A 24,356-nucleotide genomic window follows, 5' to 3' on the forward strand; every position below is an offset into this window, starting at 1 on the left:
GTTGTGGCCTCTCCCGTTGCGGAGCACAGGCTCTGGAAGCGCAGGCTCAGCGGCCATGGCTCACGGGCCCAGCCGCTCCGCGGCATGTGGGATCCTCCCGGACCAGGGCACGAACCCATGTCCCCTGCACCAGCAGGCGGACTATCAACCACTGCACCACCAGGGAAGCCCACATGACTCTTTTTGAATTATGGTTTTCTCAGAGTATATACCCAGTAGTGGGATTCCTGGGTCATATGGTAGTTCTATTTTCAGTTTTTTAAGGAACCTCCATGCTGTTCTCCATAGTGGCTGTATCAATTTACATTCCCACCAACAGTGCAAGAGGGTTTCCTTTTCTCCACACCCTCTCCAGCATTTATTGTTTGTAGATTTTTTGATGATGGCCATTCTGACTGGTTTGAGGTGATACCTCATTGTAGTTTTCATTTGCATTTCTCTAATGATTCGTGATGTTGAGCATCTTTTCATGTGTTTGTTGGCAAACTGTATATCTTCTTTGGAGAAATGTCTGTTTAGGTCTTCTGCCGATTTTTGCATTGGGTTGTTTGTTTTTTGGATATTGAGCTGCAAGAGCTGCTTGTATATTTTGAAGATTAATCCTTTGTCAGTTGCTTCATTTGAAAATATTTTCTCCCATTCTGAGGGTTGTCTTTTGGTCTTGTTTATGGTTTCCTTTGCTGTGCAAAAGCTCTGAAGTTTCATTAAGTCCCATTTGTTTATTTTTGTTTTTATTTCCATTTCTCTATGAGATGGGTCAAAAAGGATCCTGCTGTGATTTATGTCATAAAGCGTTCTGCCTGTGTTTTCCTCTAAGAGTTTTAGAGTGTATGGCCTTACATTTAGGTCTTTAATCCATTTGGAGTTTATTTTTGTGTATGGTGTTGGGAAGTGTTCCAATTTCATTCTTTTACATGTAGCTGTCCAGTTTTCCCAGCATCACTTATTGAAGAGGCTGTCTTTTCTCCATTGTATGTTCTTGCCTCCTTTATCAAAGATAAGGTGACCATATGTGTATCGGTTTATCTCTGGGCTTTCTATCCTGTTCCATTGATCTATATTCCTGTTTTTGTGCCAGTACCATACTGTCTTGATTACTGTACCTTTGTAGTATAGTCTAAAGTCAGGGAGCCGATTCCCCCAGCTCCATTTATCTTTCTCAAGATTGCTTTGGCTATTTGGGGTCTTTAGTGTTTCCATACAAATTGTGCAATTTTTTGTTCTATGAAAAATGCCAGTGATAGTTTGATAGGGATTGCACTGAATCTGTAGATTGGTTTGGGTAGTATAGTCGTTTCAACAATGTTGATTCTTCCAATCCAAGAACATGGTATATCTCTCCATCTATTTGTATCATCTTTAATTTCTTTCATCAGCATCTTATAATTTTCTGCATACAGGTCTTTTATCTCCTTAGGTAGGTTTATTCCTAGGTATTTTATTCTTTTTGTTGCAATATTAAATGGGAGTGTTTCCTTAATTTCTCTTTCAGATTTTTCATCATTAGTGTATCGGAATGCAAGAGGTTTCTGTGCATTAATTTTGTATCCTGCTACTTTACCAAATTCATTGATTAGCTCTAGTAGTTTTCTGGTAGCATCTTTAGGATTCTCTATGTATAGTATCATGTCATCTGCAAACAGTGACAGCTTTACTTCTTTTTTTCCGATTTGGATTCCTTTTATTTCCTTTTCTTCTCTGATTGCTGTGGCTAAAACTTCCAAAACTATGTTGAATAAGAGTGGTGAGAGTGGGCAACCTTGTCTTGTTCCTGACCTTAGTGGAAATGCTTTCAGTTTTTCGCCATTGAGGATGATGTTGGCTGTGGGCTTGTCATATACGGCCTTTATTATGTTGAGGAAAGTTCCCTCTACGCCTACTTTCTGCAGGGTTTTTATCATAAATGGGTGTTGAATTTTGTCAAAAGCTTTCTCTGCATCTATTGAGATGATCATATGGTTTTTCTCCTTCAATTTGTTAATATGGTTAATCACATTGATAGATTTGCGTATATTGAAGAATCCTTGCATTCCTGGGATAAATCCCACTTGTTCATGGTGTATGATCCGTTTAATGTGCTGTTGGATTCTGTTTGCTAGTATTTTGTTGAGGATTTTTGCATCTGTGTTCATCAGTGATATAGGCCTGTAGTTTTCTTTTTTTGTGGTATCTTTATCTGGGTAATGGTGGCCTCGTAAAATGAGTTTGGGAGTGTTCCTCCCTCTGCTATATTTTGGAAGAGTTTGAGAAGGATAGGTGTTAGCTCTTCTGTAAATGTTTGATAGAATTTGCCTGTGAAGCCATCTGGTCCTGGGCTTTTGTTTGTTGGAAGATTTTTAATCACAGTTTCAATTTCAGTGCTTGTGATTGGTCTGTTTATACTTTCTGTTTCTTCCTGATTCAGTCTTGGAAGGTTATGCTTTTCTAAGAATTTGTCCATTTCTTCAAGGTTGTCCATTTTACTGGCATAAAGTTGCTTGTAGTAATCTCTCATGATCCTTTGTATTTCTGCAGTGTCAGTTGTTACTTCTCCTTTTTCATATCTAATTCTATTGATGTGAGTCTTCTCCCTTTTTTTCTTGATAAGTCTGGCTAATGGTTTATCAATTTTGTTTACCTTCTCAAAGAACGATCTCTTTGTTTTATTGACCTTTGCTATCATTTCCTTCATTTCTTTTTCATTTACTTCTGATCTTTATGATTTCCTTCCTTCTGCTAACTTTGGGGTTTTTTTGTTCTTCTTTCTCTAATTGCTTTCGGTGTAAGTTTAGGTTGTTTATTTGAGATGTTTCTTGTTTCTTGAAGTAGGATTGTATTGCTATAAACTTCCCTCTTAGAACTGCTTTTGCTTTATTCCATAGGTTTTGGGCCATAATATTTTCATTGTCATTTGTTTCTAGGTATTTTTTGATTTCCTCTTTGATTTCTTCAGTGATCTATTGGTTATTTAGTAGCATTTTGTTTAGTCTCCATGTGTTTGTATTTTTTACAGATTTTTTCCTGTAATTGATATCTAGTCTCATAGCATTGTCAACAGAAAAGATATTTGATATGATTTCAATTTTCTTAAATTTACCAAGCCTTGATTTGTGGCCCAAGATATAATCTATCCTTGTATATGTATAACTGATTCACTTTGTTATAAAGCAGAAACACAACATTGTAAAGCAATTATACTCCAATAAAAAAAAAAAGATATAATCTATCCTAGATAATGTTCCATGAGCTCTTGAGAAGAAAGTGTATTCTGTTGTTTTTGGATGGAATATCCTATAAATATCAATTAAGTCCATCTTGTTTAATGTGTCATTTAAAGCTTGTGTTTCCTTATTTATTTTAATTTTGGATGATCTGTCCATAGGTGAAAGTGGGGTGTTAAAGTCCCCTACTATTATTGTGTTACCATCGATTTCCCCTTTTATGGCTGTTGGCATTTGCCTTATGTATTGAGGTGCTCCTATGTTGGGTGCATAAGTATTTACAATTTTTATATTTTCTTCTTGGCTTGTTCCCTTGATCGTTACATAGTGTCCTTCTTTGTCTCTTGTAATAGTCTTTATTTTAAAGTCTATTTTGTCTGATATGAGAATTACTACTCCAGCTTTCTTTTGATTTCCATTTGCATGGAATATCTTTTTCTACCCCCTCACTTTCAATCTGTATGTGTTCTAGGTCTGAAGTGGGTCTCTTGTAGATCGCATATATATTAGTCTTGTTTTTGTATTCATTCAGCCAGTCTATGTCTTTTGGTTGGAGCACTTAATCTATTTACATTTAAGGTAACTATCTATATGTATGTTCCTATTTCCATTTTCTTAATTGTTTTGGGTTTGTTATTGTAGGTCTTTTCCTTCTGTTGTGTTTCCTGCCTAGAGAAATTTCTTTAGCATTTGTTGTAAAGCTGGTTTGGTGGCGCTGATTTCTCTTAGATTTTGCTTGTCTGTGAAGGTTTTAATTTCTCTGTCCAATCTGAATGAGATCCTTGCTGGGTAGAGTAATCTTGGTTGTAGGTTTTTCCCTTTCATCACTTTAAATATGTCCTGCCAGTCCCTTCTGGCTTGCAGAGTTTCTGCTGAAAGATCAGCTGTTAACCTTATGGGGATTCCCTTCTACGTTTTTTGTTGCTTTTCCTTTGCTGCTTTTAATATTTTCTTTGTATTTAATTTTGATAGTTTGATTATTATGTGTCTTGGCCTGTTTCTCCTTGGATTTATCCTGTATGGGACTCTCTGTGCTTCCTGGACTTGATTAACTATTTCCTTTCCCATATTAGGGAAGTTTTCAACTATAATCTCTTCAAATATTTTCTCAGTTCCTTTCTTTTTCTCTTCTTCTTCTGGGACCCTTATAATTCGAATGTTGGTGTGTTTAATGTTGTCTAAGAGGTCTCTGAGACTGTCCTCAATTCCTTTCATTCTTTTTTCTTTATTCTGCTCTGCAGTAGTTATTTCTGCTATTTTATCTTCCAGGTCACTTATCTGCTCTTCTGCCTCAGTTATTCTGCTATTGATTCCTTCTAGAGAATTTTTAATTTCATTTATTGTGTCATTCATCATTGTTTGTTTGCTTTTTAGTTCTTCTAGGTCCTTGTTAAACATTTCTTGTATTTTCTCCATTCTATTTCCAAGATGTTGGATCATTTTTCCTATCATTACTCTGAATTTTTTTTCAGTTAGACTGCCTATTTCCTCTTCATTTGTTTGGTCTGGTGGGTTTTTACCTTTCTCCTTCATCTGCTGTGTATTTCTGTCTTCTCTTTTTGCTTATCTTACTGTGTTTGGGGTCTCCTTTTAGCAGGCTGCAGGTTTGTAGTTCCCATTGTTTTTGGTGTCTGCCCACAATGGGTAAGGTTGGTTAAGTGGGTTGTGTAGGCTTCCTGGTGGGGGGGACTGGTGCCTGTGTTCTGGTGCCTGTGTTCTGGTGGATGAGGCTGGATGTTGTCTTTCTGGTAGGTAGGACTGTGTCTGGTGGTGTGTTTGGGGGAGTCTGTGCACTTTTTATGATTTTAGGCAGCCTCTCTGCTAATGGGTTGGGTTGTATTCCTGTCTTGCTAGTTGTTTGGCATGGGGTGTCAAGCACTGGAGCTTCTTGGTCGTTGAGTGGAGCTGGATCTAAGCGTTGAAATGGAGATCTCCGGGAGAGCTCTTGCTGATTGATATTATGTGGGGCTGGGAAGTCTCTGGTGGTCCAATGTCCTAAACTCAGCTCTTCCACCTCAGAGGCTCAGGACTGACACTCAGCCAGAGCACCAAGATCCTGTCAGCCACACCTCAGAAGAAAAGGGAGAAAAAAAAGCAAGAAAGAAAAAAATAAAATAAAATGAAGTTATTTTAAAATAAAAAAAATTATTAAAATTAAAAAGTAATAAATAAATAAAATGTAATTAAATAAAGAAAGAGGGCAACCAAACCATTAAACAAATCCACCAATGATAACAAGTGCTAAAAACTATACTAAAAAAAAGAAAAAAAAATGGATAGAGGGAACCCTAGGACAAATGGTTAAAACAAACCTATATAGACAAAATCACACAAAGAAGCATACACATACACACTCACAAAAAGAGAAAAAGGAAGGAAAAAAGATATATATTTTAAAAAAAGAGAGCAACCAAATCAATAAACCAATCTATCAATGATAATAAGCTCTAAATACTAAACTAAGATGAACATAAAACCAGAAACAAATCAGGTGCAGAAAGCAAACCCCAAGTCTACAGTTGCTCCCAAAGTCCACCTCCTTAATTTGGGATGATTCATTGTCTATTCAGGTATTCCACAGATGCAGGGTATACATCAAGTTGATTGTACTGCTCCTGAGGCTGTACGGAGAGATTTCCCGTTCTCTTCTTTGTTCGCAGAGCTCCTGGGGTTCAGCTTTGGATTTGGCCCTGCCTCTGTGTGTAGGTCGCCCTCTGGCGTCTGTTCTTTGCCCAGACAGGATGGGGTTAAAGGAGCCGCTGATTCGGGGGCTCGGCTCGCTCAGGCCGCGGGGAGGGAAGGGTACGGATATGGGGCGAGCCTAAGGCGGCAGAGGCCAGCGTGACGTTGCACCAGCCTGAGGCGCACCGTGCGTTCTCCCAGGGAAGTTGTCTCTGGATCACAGGACTCTGGCTGTGGCGGGCTGCACAGGCTCCCTGGAGGGGAGGTGTGGATAGTGACCTGTGCTTGCACACAGGCTTCTTGATGGCCGCAGCAGCAGCCTTAGCGTTTCATGCCTGTCTCTAGTGTCCTTGCTGATAGCCGCGGCTCACACCCATCTCTGGAGCTCATTTAGGCAGTGCTCTGAAACTCCTTTCCTCGCACACCCCAAAACAATTGTTTCTTGCCTCTTAAGCAGCTCCAGACTTTTCCTGGACTCCCTCCCGTCTAGCTGTGGCGCACTAGCCCCCTTCAGGCTGTGTTCATGCAGCCAACCCCAGTCCTCTCCCTGGGATCTAACCTCCGAAGCCCGAGCCTCAGCTCGCAGCCCCGCCGCCCCGGAGGGTGAGCAGACAAGCCTCTCGGGCTGGTGAGTGCCGGTCGGCACCGATCCTCTGTGCGGGAATCTCTCCACTTTGCCCTCCGCACCCCTGTTGCTGAGCTCTCCTCCGTAGCTCCGAAGCTTCCTCCCCCCTCCCCCGCCACCCCTGTCTCCACCAGTGAAGGGGCTTCCTAGTGTGGGGAAACTTTTCCTCCTCCACAGCTCCCTCCAGAAGTGGAGGTCCCATCCCTATTCTTCTGTGTTTTTTGTTTTTCCTTTTGCCCTACCGAGGTACATGGGGAGTTTCTTGTCTTTTGGGAAGTCTGAGGTCTTCTGCCAGCGTTCAGTAGGTGTTCTGTAGGAGTTGTTCCACATGTAGATGTATTTTTGATGTATTTGTGGGGAGGAAGGTGATCTCCGCGTCTTACTCCTCTGCCATCTTGAAGGTCTCTGCCTTATTCTTCTTAACTGGATATTTTGTTTCTGCATATTGTGCTTACAATGACTACATCCACCTTGTGACCATGAAGTGAAGATTATCACTGACTTACTGACAATGGCAAAGTATAAAGTTGGAAAGTATCTTGGTCTGTGATGATATTGTTGAGTTAGTGAACCAACTCTGGGTCCATACTACCTCTAAATTCCTTGAAACATGAGATAATAAATAGCTTTATTGTTTAAGCCACATTTAATTGAGTACTCTAGAACTTTCAGCAGAAAACAGAATCCATCTCTGTGTGTAATAGAGGACCTCCATTCAGCTGGCTTAAATAATGAGAAAAATGTACTATGTCATATAATGAGAAAAGATGGTTTCAGGGTTTGGTAACTTAATAGTTCAAATATATCATCAAAGACTCAGATTCTTTTTGTCTTTCTGCTCTGTTTTCTCATCATGTTGCCTTTTCCTCAGGATTTTCTCCCCATGGTTGTAAGGTGATTGCAGAATTTTTAGGTTTTATATGCAGATGCAATAACTTTAAGCAGAAGAAAGCCATTTTCAACTATGTCCCCCCCACCTTTTTGTTTAAACAGACAGACCTTTTCCCAAAACCTCCCAAAAGACTTCCCTTAAAATCTAATTGGCCAGAATTAGGTCTCAAGCCTTTGCTTAAACTAATCTCTGGCGAGAAAAATATTAATTACCATAATTATATTAGACTAATTAATATTCACCTACTCAGGGGAGGGGATTAACCCTTAGTGAACCATGAGGCCCTCTGCTATGTGAACATAGTGGGGATTCTGTTAATTAAGAATGAAAAGAAGTATGTGTCTACCACAGAAAACAAGCACTAAGTGAAGTGATACTTAGGAATTCAGAGAAAAGAGAGTTCCTCATGGACTGAAAAAGTCAGAGAAGGGTTTGCAGAGGAGGCAGAACTTGAACTGGGCCAGTAATAAAAGGGAGAATGTTTGCTATACAGAGGGGAGCTTTGAGGACACTATCCAGAGGGGAGCTTTGAGGACACTATGCAGAGAAAAGAGCTTAAGTAATCGCATAACTATTATAACAAGGTATTTAATGTGTTCAAGTTACTATTGCTGTAAAACAAGCCACTCAAAACTTAGTGACCTAAAATAAACACTGTATTGTGCTACGGATTCTCTGGGTCTAGAATTCAGAAAGGGCACAGCTGGGATGGAGTGTCAGTTGAGAGAATTGAAATCTGGGAGTGACTCGACAGCTATGAGCTGAAACATTCTAGCCCATGCTCTCATGCCTGATGGTTCATGCTGGCTGTCAGCTGAGACCACAGCTGGGTGACAGGCTGAAATACTGCACATGGCCTCTCTATGTGGTTTCTCCGCATGAACTATGTTGGGCTTTTTCTCTGAATGGAGGCTGACTCCAAGAGTGAGCATTCCCAGAGAGCAAGGTGGCAATGCCAGGGATTTTTATGATCTAGTCTTTTTTTGTTTGTTTTGTAATATTTATTTATTTATTTTGATTTGAATTTTATTTAATTTTTTATACAGCATGTTCTTATTGTTGTCTATTTTATACATATTAGTGTATATATGTCAATCCCATATGATCTAGTCTTGAGAGTCACATAGTAGCATGCTTACCATACTTTATTGTTTGAAGCAGTCAAAGATCCACCCAGGTTCAAGAGGAGAAGATAGAGATCTCAAGACTCTATGGTAGTAATGTCAAGATCACACTGTATTACAGGCATGTGGGATGGGCAATAATGTCATGATCATTTTTGGAAACGATCTACTACAGGGTGAAACTTTTTCTATAGTCTCAAAGCTGAGAACAATAAATGATAAATAACTCTCCTCTGCCCATGAACCTTCTAAAGAAAACTCGCAAGACATTCATTTAGGACTTGCTTAAGATATTGCCAGCCTGATCTAGTGACTATAACTGGATCACAGCCAAAGTAAGAGAAAGCTAGATAGTAATTAGAGGGTTCTTTGAAGAGAATCTGTAGATGTAGAGAGAGCTATGGTTTTCTCACCAATCTCACCAAGGAGGGAGGTGCGTTTCCCAACACTTCCAATTCTCAAGCTAAGTATGTGGCTCCAAAAACAAAACAAAACAATTATAGAGACTAGGGTTATGTACAAGCATGTGAAATTGACGACTTACTCCAAGTTTGCTGAATTGCATAATCTTGTAGGCTCAAATCCATGCCCACCTAAATGAAATATAAGACAGTTCTTGGAAGATCCTCTTATGTATCTTTCCAGATAAAGCAGAGTGCATAGAAAATAATGCCTACCTCTCATTAGGAGAAATCTGAGGGAGGGAGATTAGTCAGAATAGCCTGTAATTACTGGGCTCTTGAAAGGGATCAAGAGTTGGTCAAGCTGCATGAGACAGAGGACATTTCACAGTCAAGAAAGTACTACCAAGAGTACCATCTAAATGGGATATTTTCTTCACATCCTCTTCCTTCCCTGATCCCAAAGGAGTAGACTCAAGATGGCAGGGGCAAGGATAGCAAAAATAAATACAGAAAGGAAAATTTAAAAATAAAAAACAGGAACTGGTCTGGCTGCTGTCCTTTTTGAAGCACCATTCTCTAACTTTTCCTTTAGCTCTATACATAATCCCATATTGCTCCCACTCTTTTTTCCACCCATAGACTAGGCAGATCACTTTGTTTTCCAGTTTGCTTATTTTGTTGTGTGTCCAACCTGAACATTTCCAACCAATAGAGAAATAAAGGGTATGAGGGGAATGAAGGAGGATGGGTAGGGGCAAAACAAGAGTTTTCTTAGGAAAGTCAATTTCTTATTTTTGAAATATTTTGATAAAAGCTTTATGTTAAAAGATAACCTCTTCTATAGTGTTCTGATTTTTTACCTTAGCCTCTCCATCCAAGCTTTTTGGAAGAGCTGTCCTCTCTTGTTTTGCTTTTTTTCTTAAGGACTAGACATCGTGTGACATATTTGAGAATATAACCTGTTTTACTCATTATTACTCATTCACACACTCATACATTTGTTAATTTATTGCTTTTTTGCTAATTTCTTGATGTGTGGCAGGCAAGCATCTGATTCACAGGAAAATTGGAAAGTAATAGTTACCCAGAGAAACAGTAGCTTAACCAGAACTACAATCCAGGGATCCAATTTGTAATAGTAAAAAATTATAAATAGCTAAATGTTGTACAATAAGACCTGATTAAATAAATTATGGTATATGAATAAATTAAAAAGCAAAAGAATGATTATCACAGAATTAGTAACGATTATTTATGATTAGGGAGAATTGGGTATGTAATGTTGAAAAGTTACTTGGGAAACTTCTAAGTTACTATCAATGTTTAATTACTTTATGTGAATGGTGATTACATGGACATTTGTTTTATTAACATTATTTGAAAATACATATGCTATGTAAGTATTAAATAATATTGTCAATATTTAGTTATATAAGTTTAATATATTTTTTGTATCCTACATACTCATAATGTATATAGGATACAAAAAATATATTTTATCCAATATATTGTTCAAACATTACCTTTTCTATGAGAATTTACCTGGCAAAGTCTTTAAAATTGTAACTCTGACACTATCTATCCCTCTCTATGCTTTTTTTCCCCCAGAACACTTATCAACATCCTTCAAAGTTATTATTTACTTCTTCTTTATTGTCTATCTCTCTTTCATAGAAGATGAACTTCATGAGGACAGGTTTTTGTATGTTTTGATTATCTGTATGCCTGAAACAAGTCTTGTATATCTGATATGATTATGGTGATATCAGAAGCATCTAGAAGTGCCTGGCATTCATTAGATGTTGTATAAATACTTCCTGAATAAAATGTAGGTTATTTAGGTGACAGGCATTTTCAGCATGAGATCACCAAATGGAAGCATCTGTAGGTCTTTTCTTTGGAACTGTTCAGTTTTCCTGCAATTTTCTAGGTGTATACAGGCTTGAAGGTTGGCTTTCTGGGAGCATGGGTGGAAGAAATTGGGAGACCCACTGGTCAGTATGTGATGTTCACTTCATCTGCCAGTCTCAGCTGCAACGTCCTTCTGTGCCTGCTGTCCAAATCTGTATTACTTAGGGTTCACTTCTCTAGAAAATAAACTTTAGTCTCTAGAAGAGTAGAATAATAGTCTCAATATTCTTAAAGGGCTGCAAATAATTCTTAATGAGATTCAGTTATTCCTCTCCCTGGAACTTCCTTGAAGAATTCAGGGTGAATGTAGTGAGATTCAGGACCATATATGACTGAGGTTTTCCATCATGCAAGACCATGTAATTTCAGCAAAGCCCTTTCTCAACTGGTGCCAGAGAGTTTGAAGCCTTGATAACAAGTGCTGGAAGCACACATTCCATGATCTCATGCATTGCCAGTATCCAACAGCATCACTGTTTTCTCACCAGCCATTTCCTCAACAGTCAGTAGGTTTCAAAGTGGCCTGTGGACTACTGGTATCAGAATCACTTGGGAAGCTTGTTAAATGCAGATACCTGTAGTCCACCCCTCTCCTTCTGAATCTGAATACTGGGTGGTAGGGCCTCAGTGATCCTTTCACATACTGACCGCCACCAGCGACAATAATTTAGTCAGACATTCAGCCATGTATTCAGTTATTTAGAATTCTAAACTGACCCATGAATATAGTTTTATATGGCCTTTTGAGATTTATAGCAGGGTAAATTTAAAAAGGTAAGAAAGAGAACCACAAGAATCCATTATTCCTTTCAAATTTCTAGTTTTGGAGAGGTCTTTGATTGGCAGGGTATTGCTTCTGGGGAGACCATTTTTGCACTGGTGGATGCTGATTCTGTACCAATAAGATAAGCATGGGGAATTATGCACTCACAATTCTTCTTATCAATTTTCCAGGTTGGTGGATACCTCTAATCATAATATCCTCATTTTGTGTTTATTATGTACCTAAAATCTGCTCAAATCATATTGACAACAAACCATGCTCACACTGCCCTCTAGAGAATTACATCATGAAGATCCATTGCAAGTTAAGAACTTCTACGGTAACTGCTGGTTAATTTCTTCCATTTGTTCTTTCCTTTTCTTTCTTTTTTTTTTTTTTTTCCATTTCTCTTAGTCTCTTAGTGTCAGGAAGGTCTGATAATGAATGGAGAAGAAAAGTCTCTATTACTATCAATGTAGCATAGGATATTTTTTTAAATGAGGATAAAAGAAAGACAGTGGCCTGTCAGTGGGCCTACATGGGTCTAGTCTCATACCAGATATTCTATTCAGGGGAAAGACTTCATGGATTATTTAGGAAAAGCTGTTACATGAAAGGCAATGTCGTTTGGGGAGGTAACATTTTGCAAATCATTGTGGGGCCAGGATTTCTGGCACTTGGGTCAGAAAAGTCCTCAAGAGAATAGCAGAACATTGAAGGTTATTTTTACAATATTGTCATCTGATGCTGATAGCCCATGTGTCCTCTAATCCTAGCTCATGGCTATGGAGAACTTCAGCTTTGAGTTCCCACTATGACTGAAAAAAGAAGTAAAAGGATATTTAAAATAAAGAGAACTGCTCCAGCCTGACTATGGAAGAGGATAATGTTATGTGGATGCTTATACTGATGGCAAATCCTAAGCATACTCTTTCCAGAGAACTGACTCTTCTTTCAGGCTAAGTGCTACCATAGGCACTATCAAAGAACTGATTCAGGGCTTCCCTGGTGGCGCAGTGGTTGAGAGTCCGCCTGCCGATGCAGGGCACACGGGTTCGTGCCCCGGTCCGGGAAGATCCCACATGCCATGGAGTGGCTGGGCCCGTGAGCCATGGCCGCTGAGCCTGCGTGTCAGTTTGTTGCTAAAGACGTTTCTCTATGCTGCCACATGTAAGTGACATTTCTCAAGGAAGGTGACTAAAACAAACATTTCCTATAGTCTCCAAACTCTAGATCAGAATTGCCATTACAAGATTTTAGTGAATTGTACATGCTTACCTGTAGAACAAATAGATCTGACATATTCAGCAAATCTCTTATTTCTACCCTGGTTAACAACATCTCAGAGCAACGTGTATTTTAGTGGTTCTGCTCAACCAGCAACAGACATGTTTGTGTACATTTTCCACCAGCAGAGGAAAAATTGGGGCAGCCAGAATGAACAACTCCCCAAGGTAGAAAGTCTTAGATTGAGAATAAGGAGTACTGATAATATGGTGCCTGCTCTTTTATCACCTAATTTCACAGTTGTAGTCCTTAGTAGTTCATTCATCTATGAAATAAGGGGGCGGACAAGCAATATCTTGAAACCTCCTTGGGTTTCTGACATGCTTCTGCCAATATGATGAAATGAACTATACGCATTTCTAAATTTGATTAGCAAGGTAAGTATAAATATACTGGTTATATATTAATGTGTAACAAATTACCCCCAAATTTAGTGGCCTAAAACAGCAATTAACATTTATTATGTGAAACAGTTGAGACTCAGGAATTCAGGAGTGGCTTAAGAGAGTGATTCTGGCTTAGAGTCTTTCATCAAGTTGTAGTCAAGATGTCTGCATGGCTGCAGTCATCTGAAGGCTTTCCTGGGGATGGAGAAGATGCTTTACTCACATGTCTAGCAAGGTAGTGCTGGTGGCTGGCAGGAGGCCCTCAGTTCCTTGTCATGTGAAACACTCCATAGGACTGCTTGAGCATCTTCCCAATATGGCTGTTGAGTTGCTGCAGAGCAAATGACCCAAGAAGGAGCAAGTCAAAAGCTTCAATGTTTTTTATGACCTAGCCCTGTTACAGGTCAACCCTATTCAGTGTGAGAGGGAACTACACAAGGGCGTGAATACCAGGAGGTAAGATTCATTGAGGACATCTTGGAGGCTGGTAATCACAATACCAGTAACAAAAAAGAAATAGCCTTTATTATATAAACTAATCAGAAAAGTCATATTTAACCCTTTTTAAAAAGTTAGATATGACAACACGACAGCTATACTTTTAATTTACCTGAATATCCTGAAGTCCCAATGCATTGAATCAAATTGAAAATGATCATTTGTCAATGATCGACTACATCCACCACGTGGCTTGCAGGATCTTAGTTCCCCTACCAGGTATCAAACTCGGGCCCCCTGCAGTGGAAGCCTGGAGTCCTAACCACTGGACTGCCAGGGAATTCCCTACCTTTTCTTTTATTCTAACTTGGGACTACCATCCTTAGGGGCATCTCTAAGTAAAAAGAGCAGTGGCTAGGTCCTTCTCTCCCACTACACATTCAAACACTTTGCTGGCAGCTAAATAGCAAGAAACTCAGGGAGGCAACTGATGGGGAGAAATGTACTCTGACCAACTGCTAAAACTGGAAAACTCACAATCAGCCCATAACATGGTCCCTTTAAAAGATCACAGCAAAACAGCTAACATGCACGTCTACTGCTACCATATGACTAGATTTTCCATGACAGTTCTAATTTTTAAAATTTTGTATTATTGTCCAGATGTAGGTCAAAGAACATAAATCTAATTGTCAGATAGGCCTACATTCAAATTGCTACACTACCGTTAATTAAGTGACCCTGGACAAGTCAGGTAATCTCTGGGAACCTCAGGTTTCTTATCTAATGCGAACACACACCCATCATGTGGCCCATCATGTGATCTTGAAAATCAGATTGCTGAATGATTTCTCCCACCCTCCAGCCGCCCCTCAGTGATCTCTCCTAATCCTTTTCTAAACCTTGTGCTAGTCTGGATTTTGGCACTAAATAATCTTGGAACTGAACAAATCATTTAATCCCAATGAATCAATTTCCTCATTTGTAAAACAACAATATAATTTTTGCCCTAAACACCTCACAGTCTTAATTTGAAGATTATATTAAGATAATGGGTGTTATCAAAGGCTTTGTGAACTGCAAAGTCCTGAACAGGAGACTTTTTCAATTTTCTCCCCAAACTGTCAATATAGACAGAAGTCTTTGTGATTATAAAAGTAATATGTGCATTACACAAAATTTAGAGAACTCTTAATGTTTATCTAGTAGTTAAAAACATTTGTACATATTTCCATGACTCACAGGTAAAAATTAATAATCCATTAATATTCCAATTTATATTTTACTTTAAACAAACTCAGTAAAAAGCAAACAAAAATATTTTTATTATGGGAAATTTTGATTTTAAAAGGAAGCAGAACTTCCTGCTTATGAACTCTCACATACTCATTCCCCAGATTAAATAATTACCAATCTTATGTCATCTAAACCATGCACCTCATTCCCAATTATTTTGAAAACAAATCTCGAGATACATAATTTCATCCATAAATACATATTTCCAAAAGATAAGGACCTTTAAAAACATAATCACAATACTACTATCACATATTTAAACAATAATGTCTAATGTCTTAATATCATCAAATATCCACTCAGTGTTCAAATTTTCTTGACAGTCTCATCGTTTCACACGTTTTCAAAATCACACGTTTAACCTGACTCGATCTGAGTTAACACTTCGGTTTCCCCTTCACCCTCCTGGCCCTCGTACTTGCTTCCGCAGTCTTTCTCCTCCCCAAAGGTCCCGCTGAAAAGTGACTCGAGTGTCTTCCAGGCCCGGGAGAGCTGGGAGCACCGTTAAACTGCTGAAGACTGTGGACGGCGGAACTGAAGTCGCGCCTCCCTTTCGAGCTCCGCAGGGAGCTCTTTTTCAAATGCACTGAAGACAGTCTCCGCTCACGCGATTGGCAGCGGGGACCGGAAGCGCTTGGGAACCCGGCAAAGGATTGTGCCACGAGACGCGCAGAGGGCGGGGGTGCGCGGTTTCCACCGGGACTGGAGCCCAGAGGAAACCCCACCGCGGCAGCGATGGAGCGGAGCGCAGGAGACCGCACTGCCAGCGCCCTTTTCGCGGGGTTCCGGGCTTTGGGGCTTTTCAGCAACGACATTCCACACGTGGTGCGGTTCAGTGCGCTGAAGCGCCGATTCTGTGTGACGACGTGCGTGGGCAAAAGCTTCCACACGTATGACGTGAGTGACTTCTTTCGCTCGCTTCCCGGGAATCACCCTCCCCGGCCCCCAACTCTTTCTGTGGCAATCCCGCTCTCCTCCGTCACCTACCAAGGGCTTTCGCCACCGTATTACATCCACGTGTTGATTTAGCCCTTGAAGTCTGCTTGGGAAGAGTTTCGGAGGCAGTCTGTCTAGGGGGAGGTACTAGAGAACATTTCAGTTCAATAGCAATGTATTTGTTCTGTAAATATTTGTTGAAGTTCTCTTGAAGATGTAAATGTGATTTTAAAAACTCCCTGGCGCCACCACCTTCTTCATTAGAAAGACTTGCAAGCAATTTTGTGCAATGCGCGACAAGAGCTGGGTTAGAAATACAGGCTAAAAAACATTGGGATAACTGGAGGGGGTGCGATTAATTATGTTGTAGGGGACAGTCCACATTTGATAGCAAGCTAATTTCCCTAAACTTCCCCTTAGTAACTTTCTCAAAGTAACTTTCTCAAAGTCACGTACCTGGATCAGTAACCATAAATTGGGGTTCACAAACTGCAGCCTGCAAGCCAGTTCTGCCAACAGTTTATTTTTGTATGACCCATGACGTTTTTATTTATTTATTTTTCTGTGTATGTTTGTGTTTATTCTAATATAGCATAATCTGCAAGTAAAATTTGCATAGTGGTAGGATGCAGTATAATCACATTTTGACATGGGATGGAGACACATCCATCTACTCTTGATTAAGAAACAGATTATTTAATTCATCTTCAAGGGCTCTTTCAGTCTTACACATCTCTAGGGTATGAATTTCTCCTTATACCCCTCTGAGCTCTGTGCTTCTGAGATGAATGGTTTTGACGTTTTTAAATGATTGGGAAATAATCCGGAGAAGAATAATATTTCATGGCATATGAAAACTTTGAAAATTATAGTCTATATCCATAAGTCAAATGTATTGGAAAACAGCCATGCACGTTTGTTTTTGTGTCATATATGGCTGCTTTCGTGGTACATTATCAGTTGAGTAATTGCAACAAAAACCACACAGCATGCAAAGCGTTAAAATATTTACTACATGACCCATATAGAAAACTATGTGTGACACCTACCCTTCCATCTGATGAAATAGTAGAAAATATAAGCTTTCCTAATAATGAAAATTAGGGTCAGTTAAGTGTCTTTTTAAGGAAGGACAGAATAGCAAATTTATGTATGAGGTTAGATTTTAATCTTCAAATGTTAGATTATTATAGTTGTTTTTGTTAGTAAAAACTTAATTATTTCTTTTTTTTTTAAGACAGGTTCAGAAACTTAGTCTGGTTGCAGTAAGTAAGTATAGACTTTATCCTGAATTTGTGCATGTTTAGTATTTTAAAATTTTTTATAATTTTGACATAATTTAAGACTTGCAGAACAAGGACTCCAGCGTGTATTTATAGTAAATTTACATAACAACAACAACAAAAAGTCCAAGACAGGATCATGTGTTGCCTTCAGTTGTCATGTCTCTTTGGTCTTCTTTAATCTAGACTAATTCATCAGACTTTCTTTGTGTTTTACAACATTTATTTTTTGAAGAGTATAGGCTAGTTCTTTTTTAGAATATTCTTCAATTTGACTTTTTCTAATGCTTCCTGATGATTAGATTCAGGTTATGCAGTATGGCAATAATAACAGAAATGATGCTGAAGTCTCAATGAACCATATCAGGAGGCACATGCTATTGGTTAGTCTTATTCCTGGCAGTGAAAACTTTGATCATTTGGTTAAGGTGACATTTATCAGGCAGCTCCATTTTAAAGTTTTACCCTTTGTAACTAATAAATGTAATAAGTGGTAAGGTACATTGAGACCATGTAAGTGTCCTTTTACTCTACAAAGTTTCAACTACTGCTAGGTTTATCATTTAGTGATGATTCTTGCCTGAATCAGTTATTAGTAGGATGATTATCAGAGTGATTTTCTGATTCTATCATTCTATTGTAAGAAAGAGTTTTCCCTTTTTCCGCATTTTGATATTATTTTTCCAATGGAAGGAATTTTTTTTTTTTTTTTGAAAACTCTTTAATAGAATAAAGAGCTTGCCAGGGCTGAGAGATTTTAGTTTCACCATCAAATATGATCTTTGTAAGAGAAACAGAGCTATAAAGAATCCAGTGTACATGTCTGATAAACTTACATTTTTAAAATTATGGAAGACAGTAGAAGGGCACTAAAACCTAAGTCAAATACTAAAGCGAATGGTAAACCAATAAAAATAGTATTTTGGAAATGAAATCCCAAAGCAGAATATCAGCATGAAAGATACTTAAAGCGATTCTGTATATTTTAAGCCTCCTGCCCCCAAAATAGGAAATAAAAAGAAAAGGCCAGTGTGACCATGGCAGTGAGAGAGGAATCAAGAAATCCTACCATAAGAAATGGCTAGAGGTGATAGGCATATTTATCTTGGAGAAGACTGAGTGGAAACCATATTATTCACTTGAAAGGTCAGCATGTAGAATATTATATGGAGGTTTTTTTAGGTTACTCTAAAGGGTAGAGTTAGAGTTCTAGGTTTTGATTTACTTTTAAAATTTTCCTGCAGTTATTAGGAACTTGATGTTCCTGAAGGCATTCACATGAAGGCTAGGTGACCATCTGCCAGAGTTTTGTGTATTTAGTGAGGATTTTTTTTTTTTCCAAATAACCTCAAAAGCTTCTTCTCATTTCTTTAGGATTATGTTTTTATGTCTGCAAATACCAGACATCACTTCTCTAGGGAAGGTCAAGGTGATGTCATATTTTTAGTGTGATAGTTACTATTAGATGTCTAAAATAACATTGAAGTCTAAATTTTATACTCTGATTCTCATACATACATATTTTTAAATTATAGTCAGGAAAAATGTTATACATATACTTGAGGTTTCTATTTGTTCCAAGATCTTAAAAATCCTTACTTCTTATATTTCCTTTTTCCTAGGTAACTCCCTTCCACAGGATATCTGTTGTATGGCAGCTGATGGGAGGCTAGTCTTTGCTGCTTATGGAAATGTTTTCTCTGCCTTTGCCCGTAATAAAGAGGTTTGTATCACTGAACTATTTTAATTTGTTTGTCTTTTGCGGTCAGTAGTTGATTGTCATGGTAGTTGAGGGAACTTTAATGTTGTTATTCTTCATCTGGGACACTCTGGACATTTTTTTTTTTTTAATGTATATTCACTTTTCTGGAGGAAGAGAAAGTTGATTTCATCAAATTCTCAAAATTAGTTAAAACTGGTGCTTTAGTTCAGTTTTCTTTGCCAAGGATCAGTGTTAGAATTATTTGCACAGCTCGTAAAACATTTTTGTGACCAGCCACGTCCTGTCTCTGGAGTTTTCTACTTTGTTTATTTGGTTAGGGTAGGATTTAGTTAAGAGTAGTTTGAAAATGTTTTCCTAAGAGATTCGTATTTGCACTACTGCTTTATGTGGATTGACTTTTTCATTATGAACAACACAGCCCATGACTCGTTTTCTAAGAACTAAGTGCTTGTTGCCTATATAGAGAAAGCTAGATTCTCTGTTTTCTCTACTAAGGAAGGATCTTTTCTTGTCTTAATCTACTCATTCATTTCTAAGTTTGTCCTGGAACAGCTGACTTGAGAGGCGACCTGGCTCTAGTGGTCCAGAATGAAAAGGGAAAGTGGCCATGGGGATGCCTAGATAGCCAAGTGATAGAATCACTGTGCTTTTCAAAGTTTAACTTGGACTGATGATGTTTGTTCCCAGCATTTTCCATCATCACTACCTACGGCAGAGGAAGGCAACTTACCTATAAAGTTCTTTAATGGGAGTCTTTTTGATTTTTAGAGAGTCAGGAAAAGTGTCTTTTTTTTTTTTGCAAAATATTGCAGTTTGTAGTTTTCCCTGAGAGATAAACATAGAAAGTAGGGGTAGAAAGGTATCAGAGACTATCAACTGTAGGAAGCGGTTACCATCCCTAGGGCCAAAGGGACAAGGAGAAGAAATAGTGTTTCTGGAGCCTGGTGGGAACTGAAACCATGGGGGAAGGGACTGTAGTTATTGAGGATGTAGCTGCTGCTGTAAGGGTAAGAATATCTGTGTCAAGACAGAAAGCTATATGGAAGGAGTATCCTATATCTCTCTCCCTTGTCTCATGTGGAAGCCAGCTGGTGATGGCTGTAGAGGTCAGCCTTCTAGAACATACCATCAGCATGGAGTTGTGCTGATTGGATGGGGTGAGGGACCCAGCTGTGTGCATGCTTCCTAAGCTCAGTTGAGAAGCTGAGCCTCAGAGATCTCATTTCTGTGTTCCTAGTTCATGTTTCCTTATTGGACTGGCTGGGGGAGCAGGTAAAAATGCCTGATTCCTTGCTATTTGTTAATCTAACCTTGGGTAATCAAAAGTTGGACCACATTTCTTAACATGAGCATCTTCAGGATTAGCCTGTTTTTTGGATAATATGAATAATAATACATGATGAATGAATAATAATATGAAATTCCTTTGAACTTTGACATTGTAGGTAGTGCATACCTTTAAGGGTCATAAGGCAGAAATCCATCTTTTGCAACCCTTTGGGGATCACGTTATTTCTGTTGATACTGACAGTATTCTTATTATTTGGCACATATATTCAGAAGGTAAGAACCAATTTATTGCTTTATCTTGGGGTAGTATGTGTGTAACTAAAATTAAGTATCTATGTAAGCATAACTTCTATATCAGAGGAGTAAAGCAGTAAAAAAGATTTTAAGAATCTTTAATACATGTAAAGAAAAAGGTTCTAAGTAAAAAATGGGTAAGTATCAATAATTTTAGTCAGCTAGTTGAGCTAACTGTTTATAACCTGCTTAATGTGTTTTTCTGAACTAATACTGGTTCAGTATTAGTACAGCAGTTCTCCAAGTTTAATGACATGTTATATTATTTTCTCTGTGGGGTGAATTTTGGTGTATGTTCACATCTGAGTAATACTTGGTTTGTATTTTCAACTTTCAGTAAGTGAAATTATAATAGTAAACTTGAAGATCCAGTAATCTGAAGGAAAATATACATCCTTTTTCTAAGAATATGAGTCAGTGTCCTTTAACTGTGATATTCTTAAACAGTGTTACTGAGCTATGTTTATAGGACCATGTTATCTTCAAAGGTTAGGAACTTATCACCAGAATATCCCCAGCTTTCTTCATGTAAAAGACTGTGGGGTCTGTCATGAATTAAAGCTTTTAAGTTTTTTAATCTTTTACATTTTTAGCCTTTGTTACCTCTTGATTAACTCATTTTTTGATGTAATGTGTTTATTTTTAGTAAAAATCCTAGAGAGATTGCCCTCCTGGGAGTCATTCCATGTTCTTGTTCAGATTAGTCACTGTTTGTTTTGTCTTTGCTCAGATGGAGGGAACAGAATTCCAAAAGTAGTACCTGTGCAGATGGATGTTAAAAGGCCTTTTATAAAATTAGAGAACCTGATTCTTAGAGTTCAGTAGGCTTTCTGTTGATCCTTATGTCCAGCTTTTTGTTGCTGTTGCTGCAGCACAGTGTCTTCAGGGAGCTGTTTGTAGTGATCTTAAGTAAAACTGTTAGTTACGAACAGAGGCAAGAATCTTTTAAAATAGTATTTAAGTAAAATTTGTGTAATTCTCACCTGTTAATCTATTCTCCTTAAACTGGGGTACACATACGCCTGTGAGTGTGTAGCAGCCAGATAGTATGTGAAACTAAAGAGTAAAAGAAATGTACCTTCTCTGATATTCAAATTTATTAGGAAATTTAGTGAAAAATTGTTTTCATCGTGGATGAACTGTGAAGTAGAAAAGAAAATTCACACATAGGAATTTTAAACATACATGGCATTTCAAAAAATGTTTTGATCTTGCAGCGAGAGACAGCTGGCTGTGCCATTTTCTGCTCCACAGGGTTATAAGTTCTTCTCCTCTGCTAGAGGTTCTCCTGTGGAAATGTGAGAAGCACTGCTCCTTTCACTGAAGTTTGCCTCTGACTTTTTACATGTTTGAGGAGCCAGTCAAGCTCTCTAGATATTTGGTCCTTCACTCCCTAGAATAGCTCAGCTCAGTGCATGTGCTTCACTTGGAACATTTGCTGCCTCTTGATCAAATTATAAAAATACTAAGTCTGATCCCTAGCGTCATTTTTTTTTTTTTGAACCCTTGTTTTCATTCCTGTAAACCAATTTGTCATTGAGTGAAATTTTAAACAGTATTGATATTAGAACTTTTAGAAAATTCTTGACAAAGTTAAATTTGCAAGTTGACCCTCATCACATTTGTTTAATTTCTCAGGGAATGTTTATAGGTTAGCATATGTCTTTGATTTATATTAGTACATAAATCTTTGATATGGTAGATTTTAAGTGCTAAATATATGGGTATATGAAAAATATTTTAAACTATTTTATTAAAAAATTACATATTGTTTATAACTTTTACTTTCATAGAAGAATATCTGCAGTTGTCTTTTGATAAATCAGTATTTAAAATTTCTGCAATTTTGCATCCGAGTACCTACTTGAATAAAATACTTCTTGGCAGTGAACAAGGAAGCCTCCAGTTGTGGAATGTAAAATCCAAGTAAGCACAATATTTAGAACATAAGTGATTCTTACCTAATCCTCATCACTACTCCCTGATGCGTACTTAAGTCTCTCAATTCTCCTTGCCTTTATATATTTATCTGGAGGGCTTTCAGTAAATATACCTGTTTTTGGAGTTATACTCACGGCATCACGTATGTGAAAGCTCGGATATGGTCTTGGAACATGGTAGGCAGCTTCATAAATCCTCGTTGAAAAGTATATACTAATGGCCTTAGTCACTGTAAAGAATTCATAAAGCTGTAAAGAAGGCTCTAGTACACAGGATCAGAAGATAATTATGAGATTGTCACTGGGAAGCTTTTAGTTCTCAGTAAACTAAAAGGTAAGATGGCAAAGCAAATCAGTGTTTAATTTAGTGCTAGCATTTAGGAATGGTTTTCAGGGTAAAAGTACAGTGATCATCAACCACAGACATGACGGATATCTACTTAATATTATTGGTATAGCTTGGGGTCTAGATAAATTATTTTGGATACCTCTGCCTGTTATTTGAACGTTTATCCAGAGAAAAAAGTGGCAGCTCACTTTCTTTGTATAGCATTAAAAGGGCAAACAAAAATATTTGACCATCCAAATTGTTCTTTCCAAAGCCCTTATAAATTCGAAAAGGGAAATAAGATTTTCAGAGGTTTAATGTTTATCCTAGTTCTAATTCAGTGTTTCTGTTCAGTTTAATAAATATCATTGACTACCTACTCTGCACTAGGCTGAGGGATAATGACTGAAATATTCTGTGCCCTAAGGTTATCTCTTTAGGTTCTTTATGTGATGTTTACACTCTTTATTGTACATTAAGTATCCCTTGGATAATCATTGAGTGATCTAATCTGTGCCCCTTAAAAAATTTAATATATGCTTAAGTACTTTGTCATTATAACAATTTCGTATATCTCTGCTCTGTGGATCCTTTATCATTTATGGCTTGATTCTGAAATTTAGAGCAGCGTCAGTATTGTCGTATAACAGTCATGTAACATACAAGGAGTATTGTAATTATAATATATTCCCTTTTGTGATATGTTTCTAGGAACACGTTGCAGTGAAAAATGAGATCTGCTAATATTCTAAGATTTTATTTTAAGTTATATCTGTCATATAACATGGTTACTCATGTATTTTTTTTCTTTGTATTTAATTTCTTAAAGATGTTGCATAGTAGAGTAGTTCTTAGCAGCTTAGGATCTGGAGTTGGTCTCTCTGGGCTCCGTCAATTTTAGCCATGTGATCTTAGCTTGATTTTTTTCACATAATTAAGTTTCTTAGTTTCTTTATCTGGAAAATGGTGGTATCTACCTCATGGAATTGTTTTAATATATATACTTAGAATAGTGTGGGGCAGAGTAAGAACTTAATAAATATCACCTGTTATTATTTCATTTTTTAATATGTAGTTGATTTTGTTTTTCTACCCCCCCCCAAAAAAAATAGCTTTCAACTATTTTTCTTGTTGTAGTAAACTTCTGTATACATTTGCGGGATGGAAAGTTGGAGTGACAGCGCTTCAGCAGGTTAGTATTTTTCTGTTAAGTCAAAGAAGAAATGAAGCTCATAGTAGTAGCATCTTTCATTTTCAGGGGCCAACCATATTTTTGGACCTAAAGACAAAATAACATATAAACTAGTGTATCTTTACAAATATTACCGTAAAAAATAGTGTTTTGGAAATGTAATTGAAAACAGCGCCTTTGTCTATAAACGTTTGTGGAAACCTTTTTGCCTGGAATTAGGCTCTAAATCTGTGGTTGCTATGGAACCATGTTTACCAATCATTTCGTAAGCATGTAGTCCAGTGCCTTGTAAAGACTGGAGATGAGTTTTTCAGTGAAGCAAGGGAGATTTTAGGTCATTTGGAGAAATTTGTCAGGATGTT

General features: G+C 37.9%; 1 protein-coding gene across 1 annotated transcript in view; it reads left to right on the forward strand.

Annotated features, from left to right (window-relative positions):
- Positions 1-15,524: 15,524 nt before the first annotated feature.
- Positions 15,525-24,356, forward strand: part of WDR36 (WD repeat domain 36) — a 38,221-nt gene continuing 29,389 nt past the window's right edge. The window contains exons 1-6 of the mRNA XM_007451189.1: positions 15,525-15,905; positions 17,186-17,213; positions 18,850-18,950; positions 20,396-20,513; positions 22,328-22,460; positions 23,940-23,994. Of these exons, the coding sequence (XP_007451251.1) occupies positions 15,744-15,905; positions 17,186-17,213; positions 18,850-18,950; positions 20,396-20,513; positions 22,328-22,460; positions 23,940-23,994 (597 nt within the window). The 5' untranslated portion in view covers positions 15,525-15,743. The remainder of the gene's footprint in view (positions 15,906-17,185; positions 17,214-18,849; positions 18,951-20,395; positions 20,514-22,327; positions 22,461-23,939; positions 23,995-24,356) is intronic.

Source organism: Lipotes vexillifer, unplaced genomic scaffold (assembly GCF_000442215.2).
Source record: "Lipotes vexillifer unplaced genomic scaffold, Lipotes_vexillifer_v1.1 scaffold91, whole genome shotgun sequence".
Taxonomy (NCBI): Eukaryota; Metazoa; Chordata; class Mammalia; order Artiodactyla; family Lipotidae; genus Lipotes; species Lipotes vexillifer.